Source organism: Drechmeria coniospora, chromosome 02 (assembly GCF_001625195.1).
Source record: "Drechmeria coniospora strain ARSEF 6962 chromosome 02, whole genome shotgun sequence".
Taxonomy (NCBI): domain Eukaryota; kingdom Fungi; phylum Ascomycota; class Sordariomycetes; order Hypocreales; family Ophiocordycipitaceae; genus Drechmeria; species Drechmeria coniospora.
In genome coordinates this window covers 5,681,542-5,699,351 of record NC_054390.1, presented here as the reverse complement: position 1 = coordinate 5,699,351, position 17,810 = coordinate 5,681,542, and the positions used below count along the sequence as shown (strand labels likewise).

The window sequence follows — 17,810 nt, the reverse complement described above, 5'->3', positions numbered from 1 at the left end:
TACATTTGAATTCAACACTAGATTCTCTTTGCATGGCTCTATGACACCCAAACTTGCCCTCAATACGTCCTTCAAGTAATCAAGACATACTCAATATTTCTCTACATTGCAGCCATAGGATGACTACGATTAAGTGGTGAGATGAAAATGTGACAAATCTGACCTGGGGCAACGTTTGTCAAGCTCTCATACAAGTACATTTCAGTTGTTGGCTTTGGACAATCACAAATATCGCATGAAACATCTAGTAACCTGTTCGTCCATAAATTCACCTGATAAGTGTTCATGCTCCGTGGGCAGTGTGCCAAGACTACATCTGGGGACACCATGGTAATATCATCTGAACGTTCATAACCGCTTACAGGCGAACTTGGCACACTATTTTCAATGAATATTTTGAGTCATTTCAATCAATCAACACGTACGGCAAATGATATAATTAAGTTTCAAGGCACGGGAGCACCGGCACGCGAACTTTCGTCCTAATTTTGGTTACGTAGAGTACGTGGTACAGCAATGACTGACAAAGTCTTATGCTAGTTTTAGAGCCACTTCGAGGTTAGTTGGTTGATGAACTCCACCACCAGCTTACTTGGCAATGTCCTTAAATCCTCGACTCAACGCCACATGGCCATACTAGTAGGTGGCCACATCAGCGTGTGGCCTATTATTTAACTAGCCAGTCGGCTTCAGTCGAATTTTGGATCGCTCGTATCTCCACACACCCTGATTGTTCGAGTAGTACGCCTGATTGTTTCAGCCTTGGTCGTCTGCTGATCGAGTTCGGTTAACAGGTGGATGCCGACCTTGAAGATATGCGTGGGAACTAGTTATGGTCCCACGAGCATGTGTGGAAAGAGTAGCTTAGGTTAAACTAGAGTTGTCGTATTCGCGAGCTGTACTTCACACGTTTCCTTAAAACACCCGAGTAATTCATTATCTGATATATCCTCGGGCAGTCTGTGTAAAGGGCGTGATCGTATATCATCGATTCAACTATATCATCCATCTGGGGGCGACCGAATCCTTCATATTTTCAGCTGAAAGTCATGCCGAGATAGCTGGCCGAGAATTTTTGGCGCATCACACTCATATGCCGCCACGATACCCTTGAGTTTGATTTCGAGTCACTGACCAGATCTCGGCCGGTTTCTCTTTTTCCTTGCCGACAAGGTAGTTCTACGTGCATATAGAACACCGCAGGCTCGTCGCCGGACTTTTTTTCACCGTCTTGTTATTTTTGGGAATCAGTGGGAAGCTAGAATTTTGTGGCAACGGGGACCAGCAACATTCGATTCCCAAGAGGTGCGGCAGAGTTGAGAAACGATCGAGTTCGTCACGATTGGCTAAGGAATATGAAGACCCCATAGCTCGAGCATTTCCCAACCTTCAAAAACATGGATATTAACGTCGTAGGCTGTATAAGCCAGCCCACAGCTATGCCCGTGTCAGAATCCGAATACAGCGACAGTTTCTACTTCCCGCCCACTCCACCTCTCGACGCCTTCGACATCAACATTGCAGCGCTGGACGGTCGCGGGTTGCTACAGCCGCTCGGCAACCCGGTGTTGGTCCACATTGATAGCCTGAAGAGAGCCCAATCTGAACCCAGAAGCGCGGACCTGGAGCTGGACTATGCACTTAGCTTGTCTCCCAGTATGATCTCCAGTAAGTTGATTTTCATTTTCCTGTTTCCAAGCTGTGAGACCCCTGGTTGGGGAAGACTGTACCGATGCCAGTAAGGCTTGGAATATAAATCATGTTTGTCCATTGTGGAAACTCATTAAATGTCGCCGCTGAACTTACCCTCTGTGTATCGCTGACAACTTTCCGGCAGCATGTGCACATCCCGAATCGAATGCGTCTCCAGCTACGAGCCGACAGATACAGGTGATACGAAGTCATTCTCCCCGCCGTCTCAATACCTCTAATCACCCACCCCCGTATCCGGCCGGAACTGTTGCCGTCGAGTCCAACTTTTGCAACCCGCAGGACCTGGTGGCATTTCCAGCAGGCCCATTCAATCCGCTGATCAATGTTGATTCAAAAGACATGCCCGAAAATGTGGATGACCTGAAACCGGAGCCATCCAGTCCATCGAATCCCAAGTACGCGATCAACATCGCTTCCTCTCTGGGCTATGGTGCCGTCAAACAACCCCCCATGGCTAGCTTGAATTCTGAAGCCGGTGCCATTGTCGAGGTAGAAGAAGGCAGCATGCCTACCATGCAACACGCTGTGCAATCAAACGGCCTACCCACCGTTCCTATGAATTTCGTTAGCTGCTATGACTCGCAGGATGGAGAGATGGACCCGAGGTCAGCTGCAAACGACTTCTCACGGGGAGGCTTGATCAGTAACGGCAACCTTTTTGGTGGGAGCATGGAGGGAGGAGTCTTAGGGTTAGGCTTATCCGGAGTTGCCGACGCGTCAGAATATAGCCCAACCCAGGCCAGCTTCCCTGCGATGGCGCGCGCAACCTCCGAGTGCACGACGTTGTCGAGTCCAGAGAGCGCCTTCGCATCGGTTTCGGACTCAAAATACCGCACCAGCCCGAGACGTCTACTCGCCTGGCACACGTTTGCATGTCATCTTTGCAATAGACCATTTCGGCGCCAGGAACACCTGAAAAGACACTATCACAGCCTGCACACGAAGGAGAAACCCTTTAAGTGTGCCGATTGTGGAAGGATGTTTTCTCGCAGAGATAATCTGGTACAACACAGTAAAACCCACGGCAAAACAACACTTGTGCGATTTTCGACTAAAGCGAATGCGTAGTTCATAATGTGCAGTGTTCAATTTCCAAAGGGCAGGAATGTCAACGATCAGATAGTCCCCAGCATCATCACACTCTATAGCAAAGTTAGCCCGCTGCTTCATGTTAATATATACGATCATAAACTATTGCGGGTATCTATTTTGAACCTCTGTGGAAGGTTGTGAACAACCATTGTGACATATAAATGTACGGAGTACGGAGTACCCAATTCTATGTGCATAGCCAAGAATAATCAATTTATTTCTGCGATAAAAGATAATCTCGAGCTGAAATTGAACAATTCTCGGGCATAGTTGAAACAACTGACTAGGAACCCATTCACTCAATAAGTGTGGTAGCGCCCCGATCATGCAGTTACGAATCATCGTGGCTACTGCGAGCACTGAGGACACGACAGGAAAACATACTCGAAACGTTCCATTCATAACACGTGTGTGTACCAAACCAAATACCTTGTTACTGGGATTCCACCCACTAAGCTAGCAAGGACGCTACATCCATTCGAGAGTCTTTCTGTTTCGATGCGCCACCGCCCATACTGGGTTCCTTTGGATGACCGTATCTATGATGAAATCTAGGGTTGAGCAGCGGAAGATGGTGCGCAATATCGCCATGATTTCGTGGGGGAATACCCCAAAGCTGTGAGGCTCCCAATTCTGTCTCGATTGGGCTGAGCAATGTGGGCGACAACGGTCCTGTTGAAGCACAATCGACAGGGAGTATGGCTCGCACCCTCATGAGGTCGACACTTGTCTTGGCATATGAGGACCTAGGGTTCATATCTGGTGATTGCACGGAGCAACAGTCTCTCGTCTCCGGCTCTGACGGGGACGGAGAAAGGAGTTGTGACACTGCAGGCAAGACAGCTGGGCGTCGATGATCTAGCAGCCTCTGATGTGACTGGCTGCCATCCGTTTTGAAGAATGGCCTCCCTGAGATGAGACTGTCAGGTGAAAGGGGGAAGTCAGGTGTCATGCACCGCGCAGGACAAGCTCCTAGGAACGGTCGATGCGCACAACAAGAGCAAGGAGCACGCCTAATGAGATCATTGTGACCGAATGGCCGAGCCGGGGGGATCGACCTCGGGGCATCCAACTGGGTATGAGTAGACGTCCTTTGCGCCGCACAACGCTTCTCGTGGCGTTTGCGACGATATTCGTTGTTGTGCCACCAGTTCTTGATAGCGTTATCGCTGCGACCCGGAAGTCGGCGAGCGATTTCGACCCAACGCTTGCCAATCACCCGCACCAGTTGCTCTATCAGCTCGCCGTCCTGGCGGGTGATTGGACCATGGTTGAGAGTTGGGTCGAGGTGTTGAAGATATCGCTCCCGGCACTGCTTGGGTGTCCGAGAGCCCATCCGACGAGCGATGGAAACCCAATTTGGGTGGCCGTGCATTGTTACGAGAGATTTCAAGAACTGGTCCTCGTCCTTGGACCATGTGCTGTTTCGGTGACTTGCGGGAGGCATGTTGTGTGCGAATGACGGCAGCATCCCCGTGCTTGGAAGCCGAAGAGAAACGACGGGATACGTACGACAGGTGTATATTTAAAAGCCAAGAAGAACGAAAAATGGGCTACGTGACATGCACTTGATATTAATCGTCGGCAAACGTTTCAGGAAACTAGCCTGCTAGTGAGCATTTACTCCCTCACTGACCTGTTGGTTTGTTCTCTTCTATTATTACTTACTTCGGTGCATATACAAGCATTGTTAGACAAGGGTTGTCCCCAATCAGCGGGCCGCGACCCGGTTACGCGTTGACTCCCGGCCCGCCATGATGGGGCGGTAACGTTGTCGAGACTGCAAACAAGTCAACGCTGTTTGTACCACTTCCATTTCAGATGTGCCTCATTGGCTGTGTTAAGTGCGTGCTCCGTTTTTCCTCGTTCGAAGGATTGAAAAAGGGTGCCAGTTCGACTGCAACTGGATCCACGTTGGGCGGAAACGGCAATTTGGTGAAATATGATCCGGGATACTACGCTATTGGGAGTTCATCAATGCCACGGTCTGCTGCGTCCATGCCAATGACAGGCTAAAACCATGCATCCCCGTTTGTAACAACTCCACCCGGGCCGAATGATTCTAGCCCCACGATAATATAAACCGCCGCACAAGTACCGTGCCGAGCAGGAAAAAACCATGAGCCCGGTACGGAGTACTCCGTATAAGTACATGTACACATATGAGCACTTTACAAGCATTACTTACAGTACATGCACTGTACATGTAAATGCATTTGTACTTACATGTATAAGTACGTACAAGTGCATATAAGTGTAGCTGTGCATGAAAAGCACGAGTATTATGTATACCTATATGATCATATACATGTCTATATCATATGCACATGCACTTCCTCCGTATGCATGTGTACCATTGGCATAGGCACTGTACAACTCTGAACAAACTACGGGGTACAAATACAGGTACAGGATAGCTAAGTACTTACATGTAAATGTACAAATTATAGTGGTGATACAAGTACCGTACAAGCACAAGTACTTATATACTTAATCATGTACGGACTGCCAAGGCTTCGACGTTGTACTCGTAGGATCATACATGTACAACTAGTTGCCAGTATATCTACTTGTAGTTGTTCGTATACAAGCATAATTGTACAAGTAAACTAATACGGAGAACTCTGTACAACAATGTATTATTGAATACATGTACTCCGTTCAGGAATACATGTATTTGTAAACGAGTACTCCGTACTGTAAATACACATTGATTATGCTTACTGCTTTAATGCTACATGCTTGTGCTGTGTATGGAGTAATCCGTACAGATTCGTACATTATGCTCAATTCGTTTTCTCTGCGAGTTAACTCAAGCATAAATCTCGGTGACGATGAGGAAGGAAATTTTAACTGTGAAGAACTTGCAGCTCGGCTCAGGTTTTGCTGAGCACAATCAAAAACACAACATGAGGCACTAGCTAGAAATCTTACGATGACCAGTTTAATGCTATATCATTCACCCGGCAAAGTTTTTATACTTCTATATAAACTCATGCCTATCTTTTCGATCGAAGGAATAGTATTCTCGAAGCGATAAACCCAACAGCACCCTTCCACTCCATAATGTAGGGGAGTGGGTGAATTACCTGCATGTCGATAATATTCGTTTCTTCCTATTTATAAAAATTCCTCTTTTCTTTGATCCTGTCGAAGTTTAATTGTCCCATTCACATTGAACCCCTCTACTATTTTTGTCGTTGGAACATACTGTAGAGTTTCTTGTCAACTGCTTCCTAAAACCATACTTATGTGTTCGCAACCGTATCATCTGCATAATTTTTTGACCATGCAGCCGGTGCACATCTTGGCTTCCGCATGTCTCATGCCCTGATCTTAGATAGGTTGAAATCAGTCGCTATACATTCCACTTCAAGAGGAGCCAAGGTTTTTGATATTGTTACATACCAAACTAGGATCGGACTAATTGTATACGGCTATGGATACATTTGACACCATTATCGCTTTGTGTACAAATCAAACAATGACAGACTTTCACCCTGCAAGTTACAACTCTGTTGAACCTGGTCATTGTGGAGTCTGGCTCAACCGTGCGAACGAGGCCACAAACCAGTAAATGTTCCGGGTTAGACCAGGAAAGTATTGTTCAATGTTACAGGTTAGTTGTGGAAAGTAAGTACGAAGGTGACAGGTCATTGTAACGGATGTGATTTTGGCGAAGTGGATCTTGACCGCGCGATGCGTACTCCAAAAAGTAGCCCGGATTTGGTCTGCTCTCGCGAGCATCATGAGTAGTCTCCCCGAACTCACCGTCCACTAACGCAGTCACTTTCAATGATCATGCTGCAGACGCCACATCAAGAGTTCTGATATCTCATTGGGCCCCTGTTGACCATTCATATGTGCAGCAAAAAGTGTCGTATTACGTGAAAGGATCTCATGCATGCCTGGAAATGAATGATGCTTGGTAACATTCAAAACAAATGACTTTCCCAAGCAGGATTGCTATATAGACATGTATATAAATGTATACACATTACTAGTATATGTGGGTTCATAAGATATTCGTAGCAAAGTCACGTCATTGTACATACTGACGAGATTAATCATAACTATCTCCAGACAGGCTACTCCCCCAGCATGGTCCCTCATTATTTCCACGAGTACCTTACAAATAGCCTAAGCATCAATGGGTAGCTTACGCGGCTTTGGAGTTATACGTCGTCTGGCGTTAATAAACCAGTCGCAGATCTGACCTGAGGCAAACGGTCAGTTTCCCCAGTTCACCACTCGCATAGCTGTTAGGGAAGGGGAGCAGGGGAAGCTTACGAATGGAGAGTCCCGTCCTTATCATAAGCTGCTGCTTTTCACTTTCCGAGGGATAGGGGTAGTGCCAATGTGCCCTGAGCCATGCTCGGAGCTCCGTCTTCGTTTGCCTCGACAAGGGCACTCTCTTCTTGCGATGCTTTGTTCCACTAACGGGCCGTATGGAAATAAGATGACTGGGATCGCTGTATTTCATATCGCCATCATTGCTCGGCCTACTATATGGCCGAACTATTAGCTTCGAGATGCCGGATGATTTGCCGTGAGGGGAAGCCGGAACGTACTAGCATTTGACGTAGCCGTACGGGTGATCAAGTAGCTGATCCTGGGGGGCAGCGTCCTCTGAGAGTGGGTGATGATGTAGGCTCGATTCCGCTCGTTGCTTATGCGAGTTGAGAATTGTTGATATGTCTAACCGGCACTGGGACACAGGAGACAGATCCATTAGGGGCTCCATCTGATGCTCGTCCCCATGGTGCAGCGAGGCCCTGGATGGATGCGTTTCCGTCACTCCCGTCTCGATAGGAGGAAGACTCATAGTAACGGCCAATGACGGTCGTCTGTGATCAATACAAGGTACCGGTGGAAGGACATGCTGTCCATGCCCTCCATGTCCAGGACTGCCATTTGGATCCCAGTGCAGAGATGCAGAGTGTGCTTGCGGCACGAGCTGATGAGCTGACGTTCCAGAAGTCGGGTAGGTTTTGCGCCTCCCTATTGCCAGCAACGACGGAGACTCCAAGCGTGACAACGGCAACCAGGAGGCTCGATTCGGTGAGCAAGTTGCTGATGCTGGCTGTCTCTCGCCCAGGGCGGTCGACAATGGTCTGTCCAAGCAAAGGCCAGGAAACGTCTATCACGTACAGTCAGCGGAAATTCAGTTACAAACTTTGCTGATAGATCTATACTTGGTGAATAGACGGAAGGCTGGACGTGGAGCCTTGTGAGACGAGCGGTGAAATAAGCAAAGGCGGCAGGGTAAGTCCGTCGGAGGCATTTCGAGCTTGTCCTGGCGAGTGGACCCATTCGTCCATGTGCTTCGCCATAGTTGTGAATTGTTTATCTGATGGCCTTGATCTGATCGGGTTGGATGTTGGGGGCGGGGATTGTGATATAGGATTGTGTACGAGCGATGGATTGTTGTAGTTTGTTGGTCGACGTCTGAATAACTAAGGCAACGGTAACAGCTCGTTCGTATTTATAAAATTAAATATAATGATGCGGCGCAAAAGCAAAGTCGACGATGGCTCTATGCAGGTACGTGATAAAACATGAATTCTAACGAGAACAGCCCCTGTATTAAGGTCGTATTGAATGGCGTGTTGAGTCTATGAAGCACACCATCACGACCATATAAAATCGTCAATATCGAGGATAACAGTGTGAAATAAATGTCTGAGCTATGTATGCCATCCGTGATGAAGAGGGTGATGTGTCCTGACTGATCAAAAACCCATCGAGTGCCAGCATGGCTACTAGCCACACCGGGTAGAGTGAAAGGTGTCATTTACATGTCACTTGTTGGCGAGGGCCTGGCACTTCCCGTCCCGAACTTGGATAGGAAACAATCGGTGTAAAGGTGCTTTGTCACCCCCACAAGGCTGGGCGATAATGCGATACGTAGTCTGGTTTCTGGATCAATGGTCAACCTTGACCGGGACGTACGCCCATAAAAGGATTGATACCTAGTTCTAGACGTACTGAATGGATGCCCCAATCAAACTGATTCGGTTAAAACCTACGAAATATTGGAAACAATATTGGAAACTCCTCCCGTGGCAGTCAGTTAATTGTAAGTCGGGGTATTTATTATATTATTTCTGTGTTGTTCATCGAAAGACAAGAGTTCATTCAGTCATGCCAGTGCTCTCTGCCCACAAGAACGAATAGGACATTCATACGATTTTGCCGGACTGCACTTGAGACGCACCCCATGGGTTCGTTCCAAGATGGTGGCGTCGTCTTTTACAGTTCGTACAAAACGCCTAGATCGACCATCTAGTCGATGCTAGCTGGTAGTAGTTGCGGATATGTTCACACATAGTCTACTCGACATGGAATGGAATGGCGCTTGGCGCTTGTGAGCTGTACATGTTAATTCCAATACGACGACATGTCATATTAAAACTGGGGCGTTTCTTTACGGCTTGCTTCAACCTTCCGAAGTGGTTAAAAATCCGTCCAGCTTGGAGCGCGTGGCGGTTACATTCACCTGGTGTCCTCTCAAAAAGCTCCGAAAAGAGACTGGATTCTTGGTTTGCCCGCATATTCGACCAGTTTGTGTAGCGCGACATTTATAGTATGCTTTCGTGTCGTTTTTTTCCTGCCAAATACAATCTGCGACATATTAGTACTAATAGTCGTAAAAAGGTTGTGTGCTAAGCTTCTTCAAAATGCCAATTGCTATGCAGACAGACACAAATCCAATTGTCCATTTTTCTGCTTCTAGTATATCATAATATAGTGGCTTTCCAATATTCTCGACGCATCAACTGACTGCCTTGTACTCCGTATAGCATTTCCAGCTGCTAATTTTTGCGCGTTGTAAATGTGTCATGGTGGACATAGCCGCGATTGACCAGTGGTTCAAAATTTGCAACCACATGTGCAAATGCAAAAAACTCGCTGAAAACTTCACGACATAGAATCTCCGAGCGTGTGTTACCAGGTTAAATAGCCTACAGCTGGATGTACAAATGTATACAGCAGTATGAAATAAATTATACAACCCATAACGTGGTCTAGTCATAAACCCTCTCCCTGGCAAAGTAATGGCTCAGAGTCCATTGGGCTGCATCCAGTCGTTTCGCGTCATCTGCGCATCTGGCAAGTGATGTAGCTTCAGAATTTATGAATAGCCGCCATTGAGTACATGATTAGACAACATGTAAATTTGTGCGTAGCACACATCGCCCATCCTGATGTCAAGTCACCACCCGCTATCCGCATTAATTGCCGAAAAGAAGATTACCTGATCGGCATCGGCGTTCATGATATAGAATGATATTTGCAGAGCTATTCTAGATATACAACTGCCGGCAAATGAAGGGTCACGTCGTGTGTCTTAAAATATGGACAAATCTAGATGCTGGATGTTTATCCAACCGTATTTGCAGGGCAGGAACTTCGATAAAAGTCAGTGTAACCACACATTTTATGGTTTCCTTCACCTTCAATGGTCCGCGATAATATTGAAAATCAGCGCTTGGCACCATGCAGACTTATTTTTAGAAAAGAAAATGGACAGATAAACCAAAAATGATTTGCTTCCCTATCGTCCATCCTAGGCAGTCGGTCGGTGCCTGTGGAATAGACGAAAACTAAACACCGCAACCGCTTTAAAGGAAGCATCTGCCTCAATTCATCTCATGTCAATAGAAGAAAGAAAGTGAGTTTTAAACAGAATGAAGGCTGCTGAAGTGCGGGCAGAATGTGTGAGAAGAATATCAAGAACAGACCAGTTTCCAAAACTAGGCCTCTCAATGGTGCGGTGGACGGCGTCCATCATGCGAACCAATACAAGCCATCAGGATGATGAACACTAATTGATCACATTTCTATTAATATGCAGTCATGACCGCAAGTCGAAAAGTATGAACACTTCAGCTCTGTGATACATAAGTATGAAAAAACAACGATGGACCATGAGACAATTACATCATAGTCGCTTTGCAACCGAGATGGTGGATGAATGAATTGACCAAGTCGAAGAGGTAACTGAAACTACATTTGCAGCTCATATCCATCTGGCTTTACCATGTTTTGCCTATCAAAATACCTCGATGTACCTATGAAAATTTGTCATCAGTAAAGTGCTAAAACTCTGCAATCGAGGGAATGCCATACAGGAGTAACCCTTCCAGTCAAAATTTTCCGCAGGGTTGCAGGTGCAACCATGATCAACACGGTGCTGTTCCGACATTGGGCAGTGTACAAATGGGTTGTGCCGATAACCGATATTTTCGAAGAAATGGAGATCGGTCTTGTTCAACAATAGAGCGGCAGCGATGGAGTGCACTGGCGCATCTCCCCATCTCTCATAGAAAAAGCCCCCCTCCTTGTCGAGGGTCTCGAAGTAATCTGTGTAGGCTTGACTTCGAAGGAAATCGAGGCTGGCGATTTCAAAGTTCGACCACTTTCAAATGGAAAAGTCAGTTAGTTTATTCACAATGAGCTGGGGGTGTGAGGGGCGTTGGTGCATCACATACGAAATGACAAAGGTTGTAGTTCTCGCCTCCATCGTCGCTCACAAAATCCATCAAGTTGTCTTTCGCAATATGCTCCGGGTGGTTCGATATGAACTTCTTGACGGTTTTCCAGAGTGTTTCGATGGTTTCCCTATACTCGTACAGGCTAATAACAAAGCCGTACTGTTTGTTGTTCTCCTCCATCAGACGAAACGGGTCCTCGGAGATGTCGCAGTAGATATCAATTGATGGCTCCACCCGCCAATAGTACTTGTATTGGTTGAGCAGTTCCTGTCGGTAGAAGAAGCCTGACTGAAACCGGCACATGTGCCTGTAGGGAGCAGAGCCACCGTAGATGATCTCTCGTCGGGCAAAATCCTCGCGTGTTTTGGCCGCCTTATCCTGGTCTATCCAAGAAGGGAAGGACCAATGTTCAACTGGGATGAGACCGTAAGAGGTTTTCCCCGAAACTAGGGCCGAGGTGACCTTCTTAAACGTGTTATCGAAAGGCTTATCGTTAAGGAAGACCCAGTCGTAGTTGTATCGTCGGTTAAAACGGTCCTCAACCATTCGGATAGAGCGGGCGAGCTCCCAAACATCGCTATTTCTAGCGAGGGTGACAAAGGTGGCATTGGCTCGAGGGCCAGGCGCCTTTCCAATGAGAGGTGGAGGCTTGCCCAAACCGCTGGGGGTCGTCCCGCTCGATCCTGGTCTATTTCCATGAACTGAGTGCCATTCCGACTGGCCCTGGTTGAAAAAGGTCGATTGAGCAAACTTAGACCGAGTTCCTACATAGAAGAACCCCAATGCCTAAAGGTCCGAAGTTAGAAGGAAATATTTGCATTCCGATTTCAAGTACGTACGCAAATCAAAATGACGATGAAGCGCCAGTAACGCAAATCCTTTGATGCAATCATGGGGATGGCGTAGGCAGTAATGAATGATGGGCAATAAAGGGAATGAGGCCGTCTTAGTACCTCTCGTTTATCGGTCGATCCGTCCCGCGAGCTCAATCAATCATGCACGAAACTGTTGGAAATATCAATCGGTGGAGAGCATGGACATGAGACAAATGAGGGGCGGGCAAGATGCAAAAGACGTTAAGTTATGAAAGGGCAGATAATTCTATATTATACCGCGCCTCCAAGGCATAAAAGTGTCGAGCGCACACTTGTTTGGACGGTTTGGGTGTAAATCAAGATTTATTGGAAGCGATTGGGCGCCAGCAACAGGTCATGTTGCGTGGCACGCGCCTACACCAGTTAACACATCCGGTTCCGGTTATGAGGTCTGGTTGCGGCGATGAACTTTGTGAACTTTAAAATTGGCATGGCGGCGGGGGGGATGATGCTAACTGGATAGCCCCAAGAAATAGACAGGTGTTAGTTCCTGCCTACCACCCGCAGATTGGACCTGGCGGCGCCCGTTGAGAGGCAACTGTGTTATTACAATGAGCTGGCTTGGCTAAGAGTTAATAGTGAGTGGCGATGCACCTTTCGCTTGGCTGGCGTTTTGGGGCACACTCTTTACCAATATCTGGCTGATACTCGCTCATGTCCTGCTGATGCTGCTTCTTGCGTGCTGTTCCTACTGTTCACCGGACTGTAATAACTATGAATAGAAGGCTATTTGACCTCGCTGTGCCGTATTCCAAGCTGCCGAACACAATGACAGCTGCTGCATTACGAGCATTGCGTATCGCTAGAATCCATTTTGGGTTCGGCTGCCAGGATGGTCTTGTTTGCCATGTTCCTATTGGTGATGAGACTTGAGACAAGGATGACAAACATACGCACCATCATTTGGTGCCCACCCATTTCAGTTAGTGTACCGATAGTCAAGCGTGGGAGCTAACCTTCGTTCAGCATTTAACATCGCAAACTGGCGTCATGAGTGGTATCGATCCGCTGAGCGGGAGGTACCAGACGTGACACCATGCGGCACGTAGCACAGAAGCGGTGTTTGTTGCCACCCCGTTGCGCCTCGCCAGGTGTATGCATGATACCTGGACAAGGGCATATTGCTACTTCCATCACTTGCAGCATAGTTTTTCCTAGGAGGATAAACGACGTCTAGATGAGGCTGGGCCTTGACCATGAGACTCCAAAGTAAAGTGACTGACGATACTCGTAGTATGTGCACAGGTATGTGCACAAGTATATGTATGTAATGTGCAAACACATTTGTATATATGTAGCTGCTGAGACAAAAATAATGCCGACCTGCACGATTTACATATAGACAAGACAAAAGAGGAGGAAACGGTGGGACGGACATGCATCATAGTCACATTTCAACTGGGATATTCCACGGTACATATACATGTGTGACAATCTGGGCTGGGGGAAGAAGCCAATGGGCAAGCCCTTGCTGCTCTGTTAGCTTTTGCTGTGACGTATACAACGACATGGATGGCTGGCAACAGACAGGCAATTCTGGTGTGAGGCGACATGAATTTTTTCATATCTTCAGAATACGCCGAGTGCAAGTATTTACATGAGAACCTGCTCGTGTGCGGTGTATTTTCTTGGTTCCGAGTATTTACTGCTAGCGGAAGCCTTCGTACCAGAAAATGCCTTCTGACACAAGTACCTACAGTCGGATGGGAACCAGATGGACAGTCTCAAGTACGACGTATCCGACTACAATAGAACTGCACCCTGAAATTGTCGTCCGTTCATCTGCCTGGTCAACCCAGTTGTGAAGCAGGCCTACGCCTATCTTACACATGATGATGAATGCGGTCCCGACCCGACTTTCCCTTGTTGACTTGTCGAAGTCATCGAGTTAAACATGGTGGTTCTGCAACTTATGTTCTGTTGTCATGAGTATTCTGTTGTCATGAGTATTTGTATATTAATGAGATTTAAGAAAAGTTGAGCCTTCCCTTCCCGAAGCAGTTTCGTAAATCTGTAATTCGAGAGCCGGGCAATATCTTGTGACCATCACCACTCGAAGCCATATACATTTTTGCGCAGCCTGCTTTTTGAATCGTGAAACCAATGACCTCTGTCACATTGCATACTCTTGTGGTGGACACACCCATGTTGGAGGCGTGCCATTGATAGGAAGACATACCCTGCCGTTACAAACGGAGTGACCCATCTTGATCAGCGGCCACTCCATTGCCGCGTTTTCAATCAGAAGTCCTTTCGCGAACCAGTGAAGCCAACTGCGCCATCTCTCTACTAAGTATTACCGAGGATAGGCAATATGGCTACAAGAAGTGCGCATGTTTTTGTGAATCATTTTCCCTACTCGCCTTTGAAGCACCTGGCAAAGATCTAGTATTCATACACTCTCCCTTAGTCTAGGTCTTTCTTACAGCAACGTAATCAATTATGACGAGTCCTTAACTTCGAATCACGAGAGTAGGTAAGAAAGAAGTCTTTCGAAATGTTCTCATAGACCACGGGGAAGGTAATGTGAGATTGCACTCTGACGACATCTTCAACGACTAATGGTGTTGCTAAGCGCGGCAATATAAGCCAACACAAAGATTTACCCGTCACAATTACAGCGATACTGTGAAGAATAAAAAAAATGCACTAATCCATCGACCGAAAGTCTAAGGCACACGACGGGTGGCTTCACGCTGCAAGACATCGACGCGCCAAATGCATTCTGATGAGCCATGTAGGTCACTCTGTGCGAAAGACTAACCCTCTCAAATACGAAAGTCATGCATACATCAGTCCTTAGGTTTTTCGGCCGGCCATTAATATCACTGAGTCTGCAGTGCCATGTTGGTGGGAAAAGAGACAAGTGCGCTTGAACGGCATCAGGCGCCTGAATGCCCGAAAAGCAATGAAACAAAGCCATTTGTCTTTGTAAAATTATTGTCACTGAATGATTTTTGTTCACACTACGGAGTATTACTTAGACAACCCAGTATTAATAAAGGCAAGCAGTATTATTAATAGTTCGTTGGCACTTTGGCTTAGAGGTCTCGAAAACTCCAACTTCTGCAAGGCGTAAGTTAATGCTTACAGTGTACTTTGATATTAGTAGTGGTCAAGCGTAAAGCAAGTTTACAGGGTACACATCAACAAATTACACCCACTATATATTAATAGTGCACTTGGGAATGAGGTTGCATGTGTCATGCGCGTACGTTACGGCTGTAGGACCACTAAATAGCTCTACAAGTAAGTACAACTGCAAAACCTTCCTCGGGTACTTTTCGACTCAGCACTTCGTTATCGCGTAGGAGTTGTCAGCAGGGGCGTTGACCCCCTCTCACTCTCACATACAGTAGATGTACATGTAATTACAAGTGCAACTAAGTAAGTAATGCGTTGTGCCAAGACATGTATGGATAGGAAGGTGTACATGTACTTACACGTAAGTCGGACCCCCCCAAGATGGGCACCCCCCAAGATGGGCACCCCTCACGACGATAAGGCGGCAGACTTTAAAGCCGAAAAAAGCAGCATTTTCAGTACTGCAATATTAAAATAAAATATCTAGAGTATCTATTTAAGCTGCCATTTAAAGCAAAGGCTCTCAAATTCGTAACTAGACGTTAAGGCGGCTATTGGGGCCGGATCTAGCACCCGTTGTAGTCTTGCTCGAGTCTTAACGATCTGTTCAATCTGTGCGAAGCGCTCGTTGGGATCTTGGGCTACTTTTTGCTTCTTTAGAGGCTTAAGTCGATAGATTTGATATTCCAATTGAGCGATTTTAGCCTGGGCCTCTGCAAGGGTGGTGTTTTGGGCATCAAGGCCCCGGCCAATCTTCCAAAACAGCCGCCTAGCAGCCCGATCAACTTGGCCGGGCGCGTATACCTTTGCAATAAGGACTTTAACGTCGTACGATCTGTAGGGTGTTCGGAATGGATCGGATTCCTCCTCAAGCTGCCTTTTTAGGGCCTCGGCTTCTGGAACGGCTGGGGGGTCGGTCTGTAATAGAAGGCGGCTCATTAGAGGCTTTGCTATATTAACGGGCCACAACCCAGATCCCTTCCAGCCTCCCTTAATATTCCGTTCCGTAAGACCTTCCGTACGGGCCTTGTAATAGCATTGCAAAAAGGTAGCCTTGCCGATTGGCGTTGTATCGTTACTACCAGCTAAAAATGCAATAGCTTCAATAGCCCGGCGGTAGGCAGCCTTAATAGGTGAAAAACACAATACGTCGAGAGGCTGGAGGACGTGTAAGGCGTGTGCCGGTAGGAATAGTAGGAAGATACCATTATCGAAGCATTCGTACATAAAATCATCTGTCGTATGGCTTCCGTGCCCATCAACAATAAGTAGCTGTTTATTCGTTTTCGATGCCTTCGTCCCGGGGATAAAGACCTCTTTTAGCCACTTTAACGCAATTGCATCGCTAGTCCAGCCCTTATCGGTTGCTGCAAAGCGCCATTGATCCAAATAGGCCAATTTCTCCGGAAACCATTGGTGTTGAAGGTCTTTACCCTTAAAAAGGACCAGCGGCATTAGGGCCTGGCCCGTTACAGAGATGCACTCTATAATTGTAGTCCAACAACGCGATCCAAGCCGTTTTTTCAGCTGTATCTTCTTCTCTGAGCTCCCTAGTACAAGACCGTTGCTGCCGAGGCCTTCTAGGATCCCTGTTTCGTCCATATTCCATCGGTGTTGGGGTAAGATAGCCTGCAGTGCCGGCAGCCTTAGTAAATTGAACCAGGACTGGATCCGAGGGATAGTAGCGCCATTTAAACGGGCGCATTCGATAGACTTGCCTCGTACGGTACTAACTTCTGGGTTACGACGCAAAAAGCCGGCAATCCAGTTCTTACCGAGAGGTTCAAGGTCTCCTCCAGCAACGAGGATCCGGGCGGCAAAGACCTTTAGTTGATGATGTGACGGCGGTAGCCCCAACGCGCCTTGGGCAAGGACCCAATTGCGTAGGTGCTTTTCTTGATCATTTGAGAGCCTCTGCGATATCTCTTTTGCATCTTTTATTGGAAGGCGGCCGCGTAATCGATGTTGGAGCGTAGCGCGCGGAATTCCATACTGTCGGGCAGCCTGGATTTGCGATAGCCCGTTTCGAATAGCGTAGAGAGCTAACTGGACCGTTTCTTCGGAATAGGTAGGTAGCCTAGCCATTGAGAAAGCCGTATATAGCTTTTTTAATTGATTGTAGTTAAAATGCACGAGAAAACGCGGTTGTAATATCGTAGGTTGATGTGGATGAAGGTGCTAAATGGGGTGCCCATCTTGGGGGGTGCCCATCTTGGGGGGGTCCGACTTAAGTACGGGTACTACAACGGTAATTACCGAGCAATGACAGAAACACATACATAGTATCATGCCGATTTGTATATACATGTACTCCGTACAGGAATTTTTTTACTCGTGCATCGTGCGTGTGCCTATGCACGTGTTGACCGCATACCGCCATCTCGAGGTATTTTTCAACGTTGATGTTCAGTGTCTTGACTCTCGACCGATTTGCCGTTGGAGTAAACGCTGGGGGTTGGGGCTTGCTATTGAGTAATTAGATTTGTGATTCTTCAGTTCGTTTCTTGGATGTTACGGAGTACTTACTTATAACTACTTATATACGGGG

The 17,810-nt window shown here is 47.0% G+C and overlaps 4 protein-coding genes across 4 annotated transcripts; 1 reads left to right on the top strand and 3 right to left on the bottom strand.

The window, feature by feature from the left end:
• Positions 1-1,439: 1,439 nt before the first annotated feature.
• Positions 1,440-2,603, top strand: DCS_04654 (uncharacterized protein; the record flags this gene model as incomplete). The annotated part of the gene is made up of 3 exons (XM_040801961.1): positions 1,440-1,668; positions 1,838-2,277; positions 2,442-2,603. The coding sequence occupies 3 exons, from the start codon at positions 1,440-1,442 to the stop codon at positions 2,601-2,603; spliced, it is 831 nt and encodes a 276-aa protein (XP_040656994.1).
• A 653-nt stretch (positions 2,604-3,256) lies between these two features.
• On the bottom strand, positions 3,257-4,180 carry DCS_04653 (uncharacterized protein; the record flags this gene model as incomplete). Its single annotated transcript, XM_040801960.1, has 1 exon — positions 3,257-4,180. One exon carries the CDS (start codon positions 4,178-4,180, stop codon positions 3,257-3,259), a length of 924 nt encoding a protein of 307 aa, XP_040656993.1.
• Positions 4,181-10,815: 6,635 nt separating this feature from the next.
• On the bottom strand, positions 10,816-12,196 carry DCS_04652 (putative mannosyltransferase involved in N-linked and O-linked glycosylation; the record flags this gene model as incomplete). The annotated part of the gene is made up of 4 exons (XM_040801959.1): positions 10,816-10,880; positions 10,939-11,227; positions 11,301-12,089; positions 12,143-12,196. The coding sequence occupies 4 exons, from the start codon at positions 12,194-12,196 to the stop codon at positions 10,816-10,818; spliced, it is 1,197 nt and encodes a 398-aa protein (XP_040656992.1).
• A 3,558-nt stretch (positions 12,197-15,754) lies between these two features.
• On the bottom strand, positions 15,755-17,347 carry DCS_04651 (uncharacterized protein; the record flags this gene model as incomplete). The annotated part of the gene is made up of 1 exon (XM_040801958.1): positions 15,755-17,347. The coding sequence occupies one exon, from the start codon at positions 17,345-17,347 to the stop codon at positions 15,755-15,757; it is 1,593 nt and encodes a 530-aa protein (XP_040656991.1).
• Positions 17,348-17,810: the final 463 nt, after the last annotated feature.